This window comes from Pomacea canaliculata, linkage group LG2 (genome assembly GCF_003073045.1).
Source record: "Pomacea canaliculata isolate SZHN2017 linkage group LG2, ASM307304v1, whole genome shotgun sequence".
In the NCBI taxonomy this organism is placed as follows: domain Eukaryota; kingdom Metazoa; phylum Mollusca; class Gastropoda; order Architaenioglossa; family Ampullariidae; genus Pomacea; species Pomacea canaliculata.
The window spans coordinates 33,945,373-33,962,567 of record NC_037591.1 but is presented as its reverse complement, the minus strand read 5'-3'; the positions used below and the strand labels follow the sequence as shown (position 1 = coordinate 33,962,567).

General features: G+C 42.4%; 1 protein-coding gene across 1 annotated transcript in view; it reads left to right on the top strand.

The window, feature by feature from the left end:
* Positions 1-13,075: 13,075 nt before the first annotated feature.
* LOC112555872 (PR domain zinc finger protein 16-like) overlaps positions 13,076-17,195 on the top strand; it is a 133,305-nt gene continuing 129,185 nt past the window's right edge. The window contains 1 exon segment of the mRNA XM_025224437.1: positions 13,076-13,127. Coding sequence (XP_025080222.1) covers positions 13,091-13,127 — 37 coding nt within the window. The 5' untranslated portion in view covers positions 13,076-13,090.

The following is a 17,195-nucleotide window of genomic DNA, read 5'->3' as shown; positions in this document are numbered from 1 at the left end:
GTGTTCCATGAACAGAACAATACGAGGAAAACACACAGGACATAATTCACTTTTGGGTACAAGACACTGGCAGTGTGAGAGTGAGCACAAAATAAAACGCTTCGGACACCTTCGCCATTTGTTTACCCAATCGTGTTTATGTAAATTTATTTGTTCACTCTCTTTCCGCGTAAATCCCTGTTCTTTCTCTCCACATGACACCTGTTTACAGGCCCGGCTGCTTTGCTGGTTTGGTGTTAAACACCAACTCCCCACCCGACTTTCCGCATGAATACGGGTAGAGTTTACATCCCTGCACGTGTCACAGCACGCTGTCCCACAATACAGTTGTAGTTCATACATGTACTTACTGTTGTAGGGGTGGATAGGGAAGAATGAAGGGTTCGGAAGAATGAAGGTCCTCTGTTGCCATCGCAACTGCCAGTCCACGTCTTTCCGAGGTGAGGATTGTCTGCGGGTAGGTGAGAATAGCATTACTCGCATGCCTGCTTCTCACATCCCTCTGAAAGGTTTTTGAGAGTTAGGTTTCACGCCCTGATTCCCGACACTTTTGTAGGCTTCCTGATAGCTATCTCTCAAGGTCTGTCGTCAGTCTTTGCAAAAGTTACAAAATAGTTCCAGCTTTGATAAGAAAACTGGGTTCGTACTTCAGACAAGTGACCGCAGGGTTTAGCTTTGTTTGCTGCTTTTACACCTTAAATGCATTTTGATCGAAGGCTCGCTTGCCGAACGAAGTGCAAAAAATAAAAAAAAATAAAATAATAATAATAAATAAAAAAAAGAAAAGAAAAAAAAGATAAAAAATGTTTTTGCTCTCTTCTTCAAAGAATTAAGCATTCAGTGTCTAATCAGTGGGATTGTTTGTACGACCCTTCCAGAACCTGATGGGTTGCCACACCAGGGCCTGCTCAAGAGGCGAACGAACAAAAGATGACTTTCAAGGACTGGTTATATGTGATCAGGTGAGAGGTCAGAGAGTGGGAACCGAGGTTTTAATTATCGAAGCTTTATTATAGTAGAGAGGAAACAAAACACACAAACTCGAACCTTTTTCAAATCCTTTGATCTTGCCGACTTTTGCATCTTTGCTTGTTACACGTTTCACAGACAAACAGCGAGCACGTACGAAGGTGTGTACATGCGTGTGTGTGCTTGTGTGCGTGTGTCTGTGTGTGCCTGTGTGTGTGTGTGTGTGTGTGTGTGTGTGATGTGTATGTCTGTGGTTTGTTATTTTGTGTGAGTGCGTGTGTGTGTGAATGTTTTTGCGTATGGTGAGTGCGCACGAGCGTGCGATATAGAGGTAGAAAAAAGTGAGAGTACAGAAATTCTTTAGAAAGTAATAAAATACAAATAAAAAAATAATAATACAGGAACAAAGGACAAAATACACAAATAAATTTTCCCTAGTTTTCTTGCAGCAAAACCTCAATAAAGACAGAGCAAGGATTTCCGTAAAACTTTTTTTTGTCTGTGCTCGTTCATCATTCTGTCACGGTGATGAAGATCAGATCAGCTGGAGTTGTCAGTTGACGGCTGATGGGCCACAATGTAATCAGATGTCATCAAACACCATTCAGGCATTGAGACAGTCTGTGACATCCCACAATGCATCGCACGTCCGGCAGGGACAATTTACTATGTCACCTCCTGTTGCCTCTTTTGTATCTATTTCACGTGTAATCGGAGTTGTCCGCCTTTCCCGTAGCCAGCACCAATTGTCCTCTTTTCAATATTTGGACATTTCAAGAAAAGGGCTTAAGAAATAAAATTGTGTCGATTGTTTATTTTTGTACCGTAGATACGGACTTTGGGAAAATCCCAGAGGTGGGGAGATAACGATTTGGGGAAAACCACAGTCCGACTGGCGGAAGAAATTAAAATAAATGACAGACCACTGTCGGAGTCGGAGGCGAAATTTATCTGATAGTGTGGGAAAACAGGTTGCGCCAATGGTTTTCCGTTTCCTGGTAACAGTCTGTGAATCTTGGCAAACAACATTGATTGGAATGTTCTTTTTGACATATCCGCTTGGAACGAAGCGTAGTGTTATTATATTTGTTTATCTATTTATTTATGTCTAGCAGATTGTCTTCCTCTGGGAATTATTTTGATCGTTTCAGAAAATACATATCGAGAGAGAGAGAGAGACGAGAGGGGTAAGAGAAAAATACAGAGAGAAGAAACACAGAGAGATATAGGAAAAAAAAATAAAGAAGCTCGAAGTAGATTAATGAGATGAAAACAAAGACAAGATACAATTTAAAAAAAAATAAATTTGTTTGCTTTTTGTTATAGACATTTTAAATCAAGTTGAAGTAGAGGATTACAGAAACAGTGCGAGCTTTGCAACCGTTATTTGGAATTGACAAAAGGTGAGACTGAGAGAAGGAGGGTTCAAACGACTTCCTGATTGGAGTGTCCTCGCAGTCGTCTGAATGTTGAAGTGAAGGTATAGAGCTCGAAGGCAGATAACAAGAGCTCTCCAGTTCGTTTTTAAACTAAATATTTTTCCTTAGTTTTACTGGAATTTGTCCTGGTGTTTTGAAATGGTGTCTTAAATAAGGAATTTTACAGGATTTGTGATTGCATGTTTGCACGCTGATGGGCTTCAATAAAATCTGATTATGTTTTCCTGGAGTTTATTAACGAAAAAGAAAAATAGCATTGACACAATAAACAGGTGTTCAATTTAATGGGATCTCCCACATGATTCCTGTCCACGCCACATCACAAAGCCTAATTGTATGCTATGATCATAATGGATTTTTTTATTTTATTTTATTTGTTGTTCTTTTTGGGCTGTAGTCGAACATCGCTTCAAAAGGTAAATCAACAACACTTGATTACATTGTAATTGAGCGTGTTTCTCTGTCGTTGCCTTCCCCCGAACATTGGCAAATTAGAAAGATCCTTGTCTTGCATTGTGGAGTGGTTTTGCATGTAGTGTTGGATATCTCCGGGTTTTTGATGGCCGAGGAGCCACTCCATCAACTGCACGTGCGCCACGCGGTTCAGGGACTTTAGATTGTTTTCCCAACATTCTGGTTGAAGCAGCGGCGGTGCCCCTGGACGTCCACGTCAGCATCCTCTCCTACCCGGCGCCTAGGACGCCTGGAATTTGTTCAGACCTTATGCCTCGTCCCTCCACATTCATCTGCGTGGACGTCATCGCCAGGTGAGGAAAATAACGGATGTTTGGATACGGGGCCGTGACCAGGGGTGACTAGAGCGCGAGTGGAGGGTCCAACAAAAAGAGGATAAGGGGAGACATTGTTGAGAAGAGAGTGGGGCAGGAACAAGTGTCCTGGACGATATGGTGGGTGGAGTTCTATGAAAGAGGGGCTAGAGGCAGGTTTGTTAATAGATTATGTACAGAATTTTGTTGTTCCCCTTTTTTTCGTCGTGGCTCCCTCTTTCCCTCTCTAACGCCTTTTCGTTGCCCGCCACAGAAGAGGCAATGCAAATATTGGCAAAGACATAAAGCAAGTATGAAGTGTCAGGAAAATGGCCGTTGGTGTGACCTGTTAGCACAGGTCCCCCAAACATACCTCCACAGGTGGTCAGTCCCACTTACCTTGGGCTGGCAGAGATACTATTTCACTCTTGCCTATGGACTTACCTGGCTGAGGTATAACACGCCGACAATGATGATGACAACACTGAAGGACAAGAGCGAACAATGGGTTGTTATTCCAAGCTCAGTCTGATCTTAGGTCGGGTAGAGGAGTGAGTGGACCTCGGGTATTGTCTAGCTACTTCCGTCTTTGCTCTGTCGAGCATGGAAACATCTGGATATTTGATCGAAAAGCTGTAAATGCCAATGCTTGTAATAGACACTTGAAGCATGTCTTTGTACCAGATTTTACCGGAACCACGAGAGGCTAATAAACATTTTAAATTTAAGCTTGATCTCAAAGGAAACTCATCAAAAAATCTCTTTAAATTTTTACCAACCTCAGTGTTCACGAGCTCGACAGTGCAGAAACGCAGTTAAATCTGAACTGACGGCAAGAAAGAATTAATGTGTTAATCAAGCAAATTTATTATTTCATAAAGTATTATTTGCTCTGTTCTGCTTCACTGGCAGTGATAGCTGTAGCATTAAAATTATCATTATCTAGGGAAGACATAAATAACTGTCCCTGAGGTAGTCATGGTCATCTTTCATTACAGTGGACGTCACCGAAGTGGCCAACAACAAACCTTTCATCACAGCCACCGACGACACCTGTGCTGCCTCAACCACGAGAACTAACACTGACACCAGCAGAAACAGCTTCTACCTAGTTCTTTGTAAAATTTCCAGTATCCTCTGGAACACACAAGATCTTTTAGCCTATAGAGTGAGGTCTATCTCTGCCTCTCTGATTCTGACGAGAACCGGAACGGTCCGGTGGTGTACCGGTTATAATCGGTTCATTCCAGATTAATTCGGTGTTCAATTTTCAATTCGGTTCAGATTTAAGTTCTATCTGAACCTTTTTTTCTTTTTTTCTCTCTTCTCTGAGAGGATAAATCTTTTCTCCGTGTACAGAGGATTCATTTCTACGTCCCGTCTTCCACGATAAGTCTATCTTTCCATATCCATATCAACCAAGCTCTTGTCATCCTCTCATAATTATTGGATCAATTCTCTGTTAAACTGTTTTCTAAATGTTTGGGCATGGTTGCTGTGGACAAGCTTTTGCCTGTAATGGTGTCGTTCATGTATTTCTCTATACTTTTGTAGGTGTGCAAGTGTGTATGTATGTAACATATGTATGTACCCCTATGTTTTCATATTTATGCGTTCTTTGATGTATGCGTGTGTGTGTGTACGTGCATGCGTGCACCACTTATGCTGACTTCTGTGCTATCGTCTCTTTGTTTCTCTTTAATCCTGCAGCTGACGACAAGGAGTTCTTCAAGGAAGTGATTTATGGACAGACAATCCACACAGCTCCAATCGTACCGCCGCCTTTGTTCGAAGCTGCACTCAATACGCAACGAGATAAGAACTTCATTTCGCTAAAGTTACAAAAGTCAGGTCGCCTTAATATGTTTCCTCAGAGACAGCTAAACCCTCGTCAAGCCACAGAGTTAAAATAACGAGCCTCACCTGTCCAGCTCGGCTCACCCACCAAGAGCCCGACCTCACCTGCCCGACTCTTCCCTTGTGTCCGCCTTGTCATGGTGACATGCGACAAATTGTCCTCTGCGACAGATAACAAGCTTCAAAAAATTTACATCTGTCGACTTGTTCAGGACTGATCGGGGCTTATTTTGTCCTCCAACCTACACACACACCCCCACCCCAAACCTTCCCTCACCACTACCCTCCACCAGACCCTCCACCCCAGCAATAACACAAAACTCCTTCCTTCAAACATATCCACCCGTCCTCAATTTTTTCCTGACAATAAAATCACTATGGGAAATAATCATAGCGAATGTCTGTCCACAATCATCTCAGTTATCAAACAGACGAAAGGGTCAGTGGAGGGCTCATACATGCTTTGAGATTAAGTGCAAGGCAATGTTGGCTGAGGGACGGATGTAAATGAGAGCAAAGGTCGTTCATAAACTCTGTTACCATGTTCGAAGCCAAAGCTTTTTTTTTTCTAAACTTCAGCCCAGTCCTCCCCACCCCTATCCCACCCCTATCCCACCCGTAACTGAAGGAAGTCGTGTAAGTCTTAATCTAATTACCTGGACGATAACTTGCAAGTGGTATTGATAGTGGCGGGTTATTGGATGGTTGTGAAGAAATGGGCGTTTAACAGACGATGTATCATTGGAGGACCCGACTCGACGTATTGATACTTGAAACATTCCTTCCACACCTAGAGACATGCGCAGATAATCGTGGGAAATTCCCACCTCGTCTTTGCTTATCAAAGATGGACGAGGCAAAAGTGAATGTCACTTCAGGTATTGTTGGCGTATGTCCTGTTAGCAAAACAAGAAAAAAATACAGCAGAGATAATTTTGTGTGCGTGCGTGCATGCGTGCGTGCGTGCGTGTGTGTGTGTGTGTGTTCAGGTTTTCTAAGGGAGCTGTCCTGTCTACTAACAGGAAATAAGTTACTCAATCACAAGGGCAAGAAGCGAATTCTCTTTTCAACCTTCCTGATCAATGCACCAAGCAAGTCTATTATTTTCCTTATCAATATCGATATTTCCTCCCAACCTCACCACACAAGACTCCGACAGCAACGGATACAATAAAAATATTCCCTAGCAACATCAACAAAATATGTCGACTGGGAAGACAAGAAGAGAAGGAGTTTATTTTAAGTATCTTTTCTGACATGGCCTAATTAATATAATTTCAATAAGTCATTTCATTAACGTTCTGTCGACAAAGAGGTCATTCAGTTGACCCAGTGACACAATAAGATGCTTGTTTTGATTGGTGATTGCAGTCCGTGCAATACACAGCAATTATATATTCATGCCCGACCATGAGAGGGTAAAGGTTACTGGAGGGCAGGGACCAGACGAACCCAGGACTAATTAGCGATATGTCACAGCAATTTCTCGACAGACTATGCTGTTCATTCATAAATTGCCTTTCGATTTGTGGGCGGTATAATTTTATTTTCAGGCTGGTGCCACTTATGTCTTTCATTCACAGAGTTCGTGCATTTATAGTGCATGTGTCTGCACTTTTTCTTTCTCTCTCTCTTTCTCAGTGTGTGTGCTCTCTTGGGTTCGTGTATACTAATCATTTAAATTTATCTACTTTTTATTTTAACGCCATGAATCAGAGACAAAAAGATTATTAAAAAAAAAACTATGGGAGTGGAGGTTGGAAGAGAGGGAACGATTGTTTGGAGGTCAACACATGTACATCACAGACTTCCACCCAACCTTTCTTCCCACCTATTGTTTTCTGAAACCTCCCTTCTCTCAACATTTACAGCTGCTTGAACCTTAATCGACATGCTTTTATCCCACGTTAACGGGTCGTTGCGGTAGATGACATTAAATGTCACGAAATCAGCAAAATGTAGTGTTCCTGGCAGTTTGAACTCCGGAATATAGCAAAGTTGTTGTGGAGTAGTTAACCAAGATTAATAATTGAAATAATTCATTTGTAATTGACATTTTGACACCAGTAATTAAGAGAGGCTTGGTTGTAATGCTAGGTCCAAAAAGGGTAACCGCTTGTGTGTAGCCAAAGGGTTTTAAAAGGGAGTTTTTTATTTATTTATTTTTATTATTTTACGTATTTGCAGACAGAAGGTGAACGGAGAAAAAAAGAAAAAAAAGAGAAAAACAAAAGAGTCGGAGAGAGTAGATTTCACATATATATGTATGTATATAGATGGAGTACATTTTAAGACATTAGGACATACTTTATTTGTGTGGAATGTCAAAAAGAAAAAAACTAAATACAATGATAAGCTCTGTGAAATCAATGAAAGCAAAGGAGTCGTTAAAATAACTGTCACCTGATGCTACCCTCCGCTCTGTCGATGGTCCAGTACATCATCAGCTGTACAACCGAACAAGTCCTGGGACAGAAAGTCGAGTTTTCAGTTCGACACACCGTCAACATGGCGAGCGGGTAGTCGATCCTTCAGCCTGATGTCGCTGTTACCTCCCTTTGCCAGTTGCCTAGGTGCTGTCCCCTTATCGGCCGCACGTTCCCAGTCCTTGTAGCGACTTCTTAACCAATCTTTGCGAGAGATACTTGAGGTTATTCAAGCTGCCTTTATTGATTCTTAATAATACTTTATGGGTGCTTTAAAAAGTGCGATTAACAAATCTACCTTCTGTTGTGTTAACTCTGGAGAAATAAAGAGAAGGGGATGGCGGGTAGAAATATTCTTTCATAGGTGAACACAAATCAGATTTGCATAACTCGACATACAAATCATAGATGGAAAATTTTAAATATACGTTTTATCCAGAACAATGATTCTGTTAATGGCTGGTGCCAAGCGCTGATTTTTTTTTTTCTTTGTGATGACAAAATGGCGACTCAGTTGGAGCCTTTATCTGCTGCCTTTGTCCGATGACTTTCGGCTTGAACCCTTCAAAGGTTTGCTTATCTAGCACCAAAGGTATAAGCCAGTCGTCTCCCTTACATTCAGGTAGTTCAAAGTCAATCCAGCTCTAGTTGGCTTCTCGTCTCCGCCAGGTTTCTGTTTTTTTACCAGGAGCTGGAACTGACAGATGAAGGTGACATAGTTTCCAATCATCTTGGTCCTTCTCTCTCTCCCTCTGCCCTCAACAGCCGATGCTTACTAAGCAAGATGTTTCTCCTCCACGCTCACCTGTCCACGGCCTAGATCGCAGACTGTTCAGGCGTGACTGACCACCCGGAGTCGAGGGCTTTCCTGTGGAGACCAACACCCAGGTGTGCCGCAGTCTGGACCGTCGTGGTTGTGGACACCAGCAGGCGCGTAAGTGTACTGAGTGCCATTAACACGGGTGAATGAGTGCGAGCAAACTGTCCAGTAGGCCCACAGAGGGGGAGGGGGGAGGGGGCACTTTCAACCTCTGCTCGATCTCGACGAAGTTTGGATGTGAAACGATAAAAATACTAATGTTAGGAGACTTGTGTAGCGCACTGATCCCATCAAGACTAAAAACAAAAAGTGTTCTGAGATTTATGGGTGGAGAGAAACAAGAAGAAAGGTAATCGATAGATCGGTAGTGGTGTGATTAAATTATTTTATTAATGGACAGAGCAAATGAAAAGCTCGTGTAGACTGTGTTCTTGCTAGTGTGAGTTGGTATGTGCGTCTGTGTGTGTGTGTGTGAGAGAGAGAGAGAGAAAGTGAGAGAGAGAGAGGTGAGGAAGAAACAGAAAAAATGAGCTTAAAAAAAGTAAAGAAGGAGATTGTGAAAATGAGGATTGATTGGTGGCTTTGGTGACGTGGCATGAGATAACTGCAATGAGTGTCTGCGTGCATGCATGCGCGTGTCTGTGTGTGAATGTGTGCATGTTTTGTGTGAGAAGGTGCGAGAGATGATGAAGAAGGGATTGCGATGACTAACTTGGGGGGTGGCGCGAGGATGAAGGGAGGGACAAGCAAATCGGCTGCAACAGTTTCGTCTGAACCGTCAGTTTAAAGCACCTCTTATCAGTTGGTGTAATTAAGGGATTTCCTCTTGTTATGTTGTCGCTTCCGCCGTTCCGACAATCACCTGAAGTGTTATTACAGCTAAACGGTCTGCAGTTTCGCCAGGAGGAGAAGGAGCCAGGGAGGGAGAGACAGACAAGGAGAGAGAGAAAAAAAAATGTCTTCCTTAGTGACTAACTTCTAATTTATCCACGACTACAATTATCTCACAACTATCTCTCCCTCTTTCGTTGTTGGAAGAGAAGACTTTTTAGCTGGAACTGCTGAAAAAAAAAATGGACAGAAAAAAGGAGAGATCAAACCTGATAGGTTGGATAAAGATGTCGAAGGATTGAATGTGTGAGGCTGTGACTGGCTTCCTGTTGAGACAGGGCAACTTCTTGGCTCTGGGACTGAACGTATCAAAGTTTATCGCCGAGCGTGCTGGTACCTGTCGTCGAGATGTGATCGATGAGCTGAATAGAAAATAGCGGTCCGGAGTTTTAAATTCTCCTCGCCCCCCTCATCGCCCTGGTGGGTGACAAGAACTGATGATAAAAATCTGAGCCGCAAAAGCTTTGTGAGAACCACAGGCCTGTGGTGTTTTACATGAAAAAGAAAGAAAGAAAGGAAGGAAGAAAGAAAGAAGGAAGGAAGGAAGTAGAGAAAACAAACTCAAAAACAGACAAGCAGAGAAACATGACAAAAAAGAGACTATAAACTAAAAAGATGGCTTGAATGTCTGGTAGCTTTTGCTGACAATTATTTGGTTAAAGTGCGTTCAGACCTTGACCGTTAGTGTGAGGTTGAGTATCGTCTGCCGTGTGAACATATCTGTTGACGAGGCGGTGACTCAACTGTTTACAAAGGCTGTAAAGTAAACGTCGTGAAAGTGTTTTGTTCCGGCTAAGAAACTGTGCATCCTGCCTCAGGGAACGAACCTTTGTGTGACGAGTTTGAGAGTTTCTTCTGTCAGGAAATATTGGGTTCTTTGCCTGCTTCGGGATGTCTCGTCCTTTCTCTGTTTTCTTCACTTCTCTCTATTTTTCCATTCTCTCTCTCTATGTATTACTATCTTTCATGGCTTTTTTGAGGATATATGTGTGCAATATGTGAGTGCAGTTACGTGTTTGCTTGTAGATTTGAGCATTTTGTTTGTTTGTTTGTTTGTTTGTATCCAACTCTGTGAATGTCGGCTGAAGAAAAGCCGTCAAACCAACAAGGGGAGCTAATGACGTAGGAGACCTTACACTGGGCTGCAAGTCTGACGTCATGTCCTGTAGATAATGACGCACGAGACCACGTGTTCTGTAGGGCCTGTGACTTGATGAACTCGCCTCACACTCGCGATAGCACCTGGGGTAGTAGTGTAGCTTTCCTGAGTACCACAGAATAGGTATTAGCTTCACAGGGTATGGGTAGGCAAGTCTCAGTGTGAGGTGAGTGGGTGGTGGGTGAACCTGTTATTCACACAGTACTACGCATCTTTGTATTTGCTCCTTCCATATGGTGTTCTTCTTTGTTCTGCCAAACCCTAACCTTATAGCTAACAGTTTGATGAGGACTGACCCCACTTGACCCCGTCCCGATGATTACATGTTGTCCTCCAACTGAACTAATGCAAGCCCAGTGCTTCAAGGAAATTGTATGTGTGTGTGTAGTTCGTGCGTGTGAGCGTGTGTATGAGACAAAAAGAAAGTGTAGGTGGATCTGTCCACGCTCACAGACACACATAGCCACACGTATGTATGTGTATGTGTTCTCTTTCTTTCGATTTGTCTTGCTCACATCAACACACACACATATTACAGCTCGGCAAGCAGCTTCCGCCCCTCCTGTTCTGTGACTCAACCCCGAGATAGCTGGTCCATTTCCCGTTCTGCTACATCCCATCTCTAGACTCGCTCTCCAATTAAAGACCCTAAGGATTGTGAAGGAAAGTTGAATGCACTGGGCCCAGTGCAGGGGATGCTATTTCGAGACTTCCTTTCACAAGAGGGTCTGCATCAAACACAGCATTGTGGCTTTCCACCGTGCGATAGTATATTAATTAAACCACTCGTTCAGCTTCCTCTCCGGCCGACAACAATAAGAATCTTCTCTCCCCTTCCTTTCTTCTCGAGGAGCTGCAAGCGAAACATCCTCTCGTTCTCTCACTTCTTCCCTGCCTTCCTCTTGACTCTTGCACTATCTTTCTATCTTTTGGGCTTGTCCTCCATAATATGGGGACGGTTTGTACCTATTAAAATTCGCGACCTTCCTCTTCCACTTGTTAATCGTCCCCAGCGCCGTTTGGGTCATTGTTTGATCATTATTATTATCCTCATCATCATCGTCGTCGTCGTCGTTGTCAGTCAACAACATCCTTCTTAATTAAAAATTTTCTATTACTTGAAACAGTAGTTTGTCCTTAAATCTCATACTCGTTGCCTAACAAACTCTACTCATATAAAAGCGGCAACATCTGTTTTCGTCAGTTTAGATTGGAGGATGGGGATGGGGAAGGAAACCGATGTAGGCATGAAATAATAGCCTTATTATTGTTCTCTTTTGGCTGGCACTTTCCAGGTGTTCAAAGCAGCCGTAAGTATAACCGGAACTGTGTCATGGCCGACGCAGTTCACCCAAACACAGGGATGACGGATGACTGGTCACGTGCTGCAGGACAGCGCTGAGGAAACCCTTCCTTGCCTCCACTCGCTGACCTATTGACCCCACCACCCCACGCCGCCTGGCGAGTCTGTCGGTCACCTGTTCACACACAAACACACAGATTAAATAATTTCTTTATTTCTATATACCGAGAGACGCCATACTGTTTCATCCCAGTGCAGTAGCAAATAATATTGTACAGAAGACAACCCTCAAAGTTTGTTTGTTTATTTACAGAAAAAATCGTAATCTTGAAACCTAACAAAGAACGAAAACTCAAAATTGTGGCAATGGAAGATGTCAAGGAGGATAAGCAATATGATCTGCTATACTGCTTATTTCTCCTTATGAGGCTTGTAGCGATGATGATGAGGATGAGGATGAGGAGGAGGAGGAGGAGGAGGAGGAGGAGGAGGAGGAGGATGTAGAAGCAGTTCGACTACCCCCAACAATTGTAAATTTCCTTCTGTCTATGAAATTTTTAAGAACAGTATAAGTAACCAGTTTCCTCGATTAGAAGAAACTGAAGGATCAGTGCAGGTGAGGTCACAGATCCGGAGACGCTTTGTGGCCCTCAAACAAATATTCTTTTCACGGGTATCTAGCGAACTGCTGTCAACGTACCCAAAAGTGGAACTGCTTTGGTGATACTGATCGGGTGCATGCTGGGGTAGGGCACGACGGGTGCTGTCTCATATGATAAGGTGACCGCGCTGGTGCAGAAACACCCGAAAGGTGCGCATGCAGTCCATGGCTTGGGAGGGGGAGAGGCGGAGGTGGTGATGATCGGAGAGGGGAGTAGAAAGGAGGATGGGGAAATTAGGCGCTGCAATAAACACATGGGTGGGTGGGTGGAAGGACGAGAAATTAGCTTGCAGACTCTGCACCACGTGCCGACGTGACGTCTGCTTGTCGGTCTGGCGTCGCTGTCGAGGTCTTTGTCTGGTGTCGTCTGCTCCTTTTCAGCGCTCTCCTTGCCTTTCACCTAACTCCCCGAACGACCACCGCTCCCCCTCCTCACCCAGTCCACCCACCCACCCACCTTTCCCTGTTTGTGCACCCCACCCGAATGTCATCCGCCATTTCCCTGGCACGCGACTCGTAATTTGAAAGGCGTTTAATGGCGAATCTAAAGCCGAGCCCTCCTGCTTTTTCCATTGTCACCTCAAGAGAACTCAAAAGGTACTCTTTTAACATTGCACTACGAGCAGATACAAGGAACAGAGCAGGGGAGGGATGGGATGGGGAACAAGAGAACTAGAAATTAAAAAAGAATTGCCTTTACTACGCATGCGCGCAGGTGAACAGTTGCAGGCGGTGGTAGTGATAAGATTTTTTTTTTATGTTGTCTGACAGCAGACGACAACTTTCAGGTTCGACAAGATGCGATCGAAACCCAAGGCAAGAAAACTACTGAATGGTGAGTAAGCGCAGAGCAATTCTGTTAAAAGCTGTAGTTTTATCTTCTCATCTTGATGCTTGATCATTTTTTTTTCGTTTCAGTTATTATTATTTTTTTAAATATATATATATACGGGGTGGGTGGTGGGTCGGGTGGAGATAGAGCTTGAATTCGATCGCACGACGTCGGCTCACCGACACCTGCTAGCGGGCTCAACGTCTGTAGTCTTGGTGCACACAGACGCTAGAGGACCTGTCGTCTGCTAGCCTTAACACTGGAGCATGAAATTTGCGTAAATTAGCCCACCTCTCAATGCTTTGACGATGTTCCGCCAAAAGGCAGCACTTAGAACAGCACTACTTATTAATAACGGAGCCATTGGCCCCCACACCGCCATCAATAGACATCCTGCAAGCGTGTAATTAATGCTCGTAGCCCAGACACAAGTTTCTTTTTGCTGGAGTGCTTCGTTTTTTTATTGTTATTATATTTTTTTTAAATTGGTGACTGCCTTTCTCCGAGGACAAGATGACCCTTTACTTCACCTCCCCTCTGCCTCTCTCTCTCTCATTCTTTACTAGCGATTTGAAATATCAGCTCCTGATGTGAGAAGCTTGTTATGTGATAGATGCCAGATGTGAGAACAAAATGTGATGGGACAATGAATCGTCCTTCTTGTCTGAAAGACAAAGAAAGAATATAGGATTTAAACCTTTTTACATGTACGTGTATATGAATATATTTTCCCTATCAAGATATATATATATAGGAGATAAGGGGGAGAAAATTATAGTCAAATAGAAAAAAAAAATCCAAAAATTATGATTATTTATATAGAACTAGAAACAGAAAAGTTATATGTCGAGAGAAATATACGATAAAAAGATTCACACTCACACACACACACATGTATAATAAAGATGAGAACATATATTTAGGGCAAGAGATTAAATAACAAATGTCTGGGTGCGATTGTGGGTGAGTTTTGCCTCTATGTACTAGTTGAACACCCCGAATTGATGCGTGCGTTGGAACGCATGTGAATGAAAGAAAATAAACGGGTGGATGTTGTACAGAATGTAGACAGACTCTTGGAGCTAGATATGGAAAGGTTCATCGACACCAACAGACTGAATACGGTTATACATTCCTTTTTTTGTCGATGGATATCATCTAGTGTTTTGGCTTAAGTTGCCCTGACGATAAAACCTGAATAATTACACACAGCTGTTATACCTGAGCAGTAAATTGTTATTCTCATACTTTTATCCTGTATTTATTGCAGCGCCTGACTGCCTACAGATTATAATACTGTAGTTCACTTTATGATACCCCTTTAAAAATGTTAGGCATGAGATAAAATATTACATTTTTTTTAATATATCTTCTTTGAGCAACAGATAAAATGTAGTCTTGTAAAACTGACAGTTTCAAACTACTTCAGACCAATTTATTGTCAAGTTTAAGGAGTTCATATAATTACCATCTTGATTTACTTTGTTTTAAATATGTGGACGTTATATTCAGCCTAAAGCACCTCGTAAATAAACAAAACAGTTCATTAATATTTATATACTTAGTCACATAGTTAAACAGCACACATTTTTCAGTGTACTTTCTCTGTATCACGAAAACTTTAATTCCTTTCCTGTATCAATGGGCTAACCTCGGGTATCGAATCAGGGTGCCTCTCAGTTCGGACGCCAGTGATGTAACCATGTGTACTGATCATCAATGAATACACTGGTCATCAATTCTAAGAGAGCAACATACTTGATGATATAAGTGTCACATAATTCCAGAGGCTAGTGAAGGTAACAAAGGACAGACACAAAGATATGGGTAAATAGTTCTTAACTCAGAACAAAAAGTTCAACAAAAGGGAGTAAACTCAATACTTTAAACTGTAATAAAAGGGAATAAATTCATTATTCAGGTTTAGATAAAAGAAATTATACATTAAATCTTTATATTAGGTTTTAAACTCTGTCGAATACGAAGATTAAAAAACTATTTACTGGTGTAAATAAACATTAATGATTTTTCTTACATTCAATGGTTATTAAAGATTTTTAAGCAGCAGAGTTCTTCGTTCCCTTCTTTTTATCCATCAACTTAGGTCCATCTGGAAAATTAAGTCAACAGCAAAGACATTATATACTACTCGCAAAAAGTTATGGGACATTTCAGTTTAGGGATACGGAATAAAATAAAAAGTTTATAGTAAAGTTCTGTGAAATAAGCTGGAAACTGCAAAAGTCACTGCAACAGGGATTTGTGAATGATTGCTCTTTCTGAACTTCTGTGTCCCACGATGCTTTAAAAATGCAAGTGAAGATCATGGAAAACAGAATTGAAAAAATTAACTGTAAGTGTGAACCAAACCTTTCATCGCACAACGTGCATACCTCGGGTAGATTGAACATTACTCACTAGTGATTATAAATATAAACAAACAACTACTTTCCTTCACGAAACTTGACCACAAACTTAGTACACGAGGTGAAGCCTGACGGGAACAGTTTTTCTCGAATTTCCGTTGGCCGTGCAAGAACGCGATTACGCCCCTTTGTCGGCGAGTTGTCCCGCTTGTGTGCACCTCACAAGGGTCATCTGCTACGTCCTTGACACATCGTGTCACCTGTCTCCAGCAACCGCTAGTGTCAATTTGCTGCTGTTTGTGTGTACTTCGTGCTATTTCAGCTGAAAAGTAGAATTCCGCTTTGCGAGTGGTTGCAGTTCACATCGGGTCTTGTGTTCTTCATGCCTTCCTTGGTTTAATATTACCATATCGACTTGTACAGCGAAACATTCCATGTCTCGCACCAAGGACAGTTAACTTTTGGACAGTTTTTAGTCAGGTTCGCTGGTTGTTGTGGCTTTTTTTGTTTGTTTGTTTGCTTTTTTAAACTATATTTTTTCCCTTGGGCGTTAGGAGCTATAGTTGTTTATGGCACAGCATTGTTTTTAGGATTTTAATTACTCTTTAAATTTTTTTCTTGGTTTATATTGTTGAAGGTGTTGTTATTGTATCACCTGTGGGTTTCTTTTTCATCCTTAAACTGCAGTGTAGCTTTCTTTCACGAGGATGTAGCCTTAAATGATTCACGATGTAAAACTCGACCAACTAACCATCGTATGAGATTCTGATGGCGATGGTATTCAGCTGGCTGTGACTATGTGCCTCGAGTGCTTTGATCAAACTGTTAATATCTTACAGTTAAATATCATCTCATTTACTCCATTTTACTGTTGTACCACTAAGAAGTGGCTCATTTCTGTTTATAACACTTTACCTGTCTCTTTTTCTCATCCGGCTGATCATACCTGTAGTTCTGAATTCTGGATCTTGCCAGAATATTGATTTCTGAGAAATAAAGAAACAAGTAAATAAAGAGAATAAACAACACTAGGAAATGAAAGTTCAGCACTAAATGCTTTCTTTCTTTGTGTGCTTTCAATCTTTACCGCTTCATTTAGCCGTGTCCAGGTTCAAGTACTGGCGACAAACAGAAGCCTCGTGTAAGCCGTGCTCAGATGTCTGACACGACTATGGTCAGCATCTGAAGAGCTCCACACAAGGTGGACAAGGCTTTGGTGCATGAGAGCAAAGTTATGACTCTCCTACACTCTCCAGCAAACACAGGTGAGAGTGTATTAGAGCCGCTACTGGCTCCATGGGTACCAACACGGCTGCTTCATTGTTACCCTCCAGGTACTTCATCACCCATTGTCCGCATTCTTCCCTCGAATTATCCTCCCTCGCATAGTGGCCTCTCTGGTCGTTTCTCTGACGAGGATCAATCGCTGTCCGCAATAAAGGTGGGGAGCTGCCTACCACACCTTGTTATCCACCCCTGCTTGTGGAGGGCCTGTTTCTCTCCCTTGTCCTCTTTTTCCATGACAGGGCCATCTAGTATTGATCTTTGTTTGTGTCCTCTTACCTTACTTTCATCGGCGACAGAAGAAACGACCTGAGGATAAGAGTGGAGCGGAAAAATGCGTGCGGTCCTTTACAATCAGCGCTCGCTGAAAGCTCGGAGGTGTCACGTCACACCTGGACCGAGCTGCCATGTTGGCAACAAA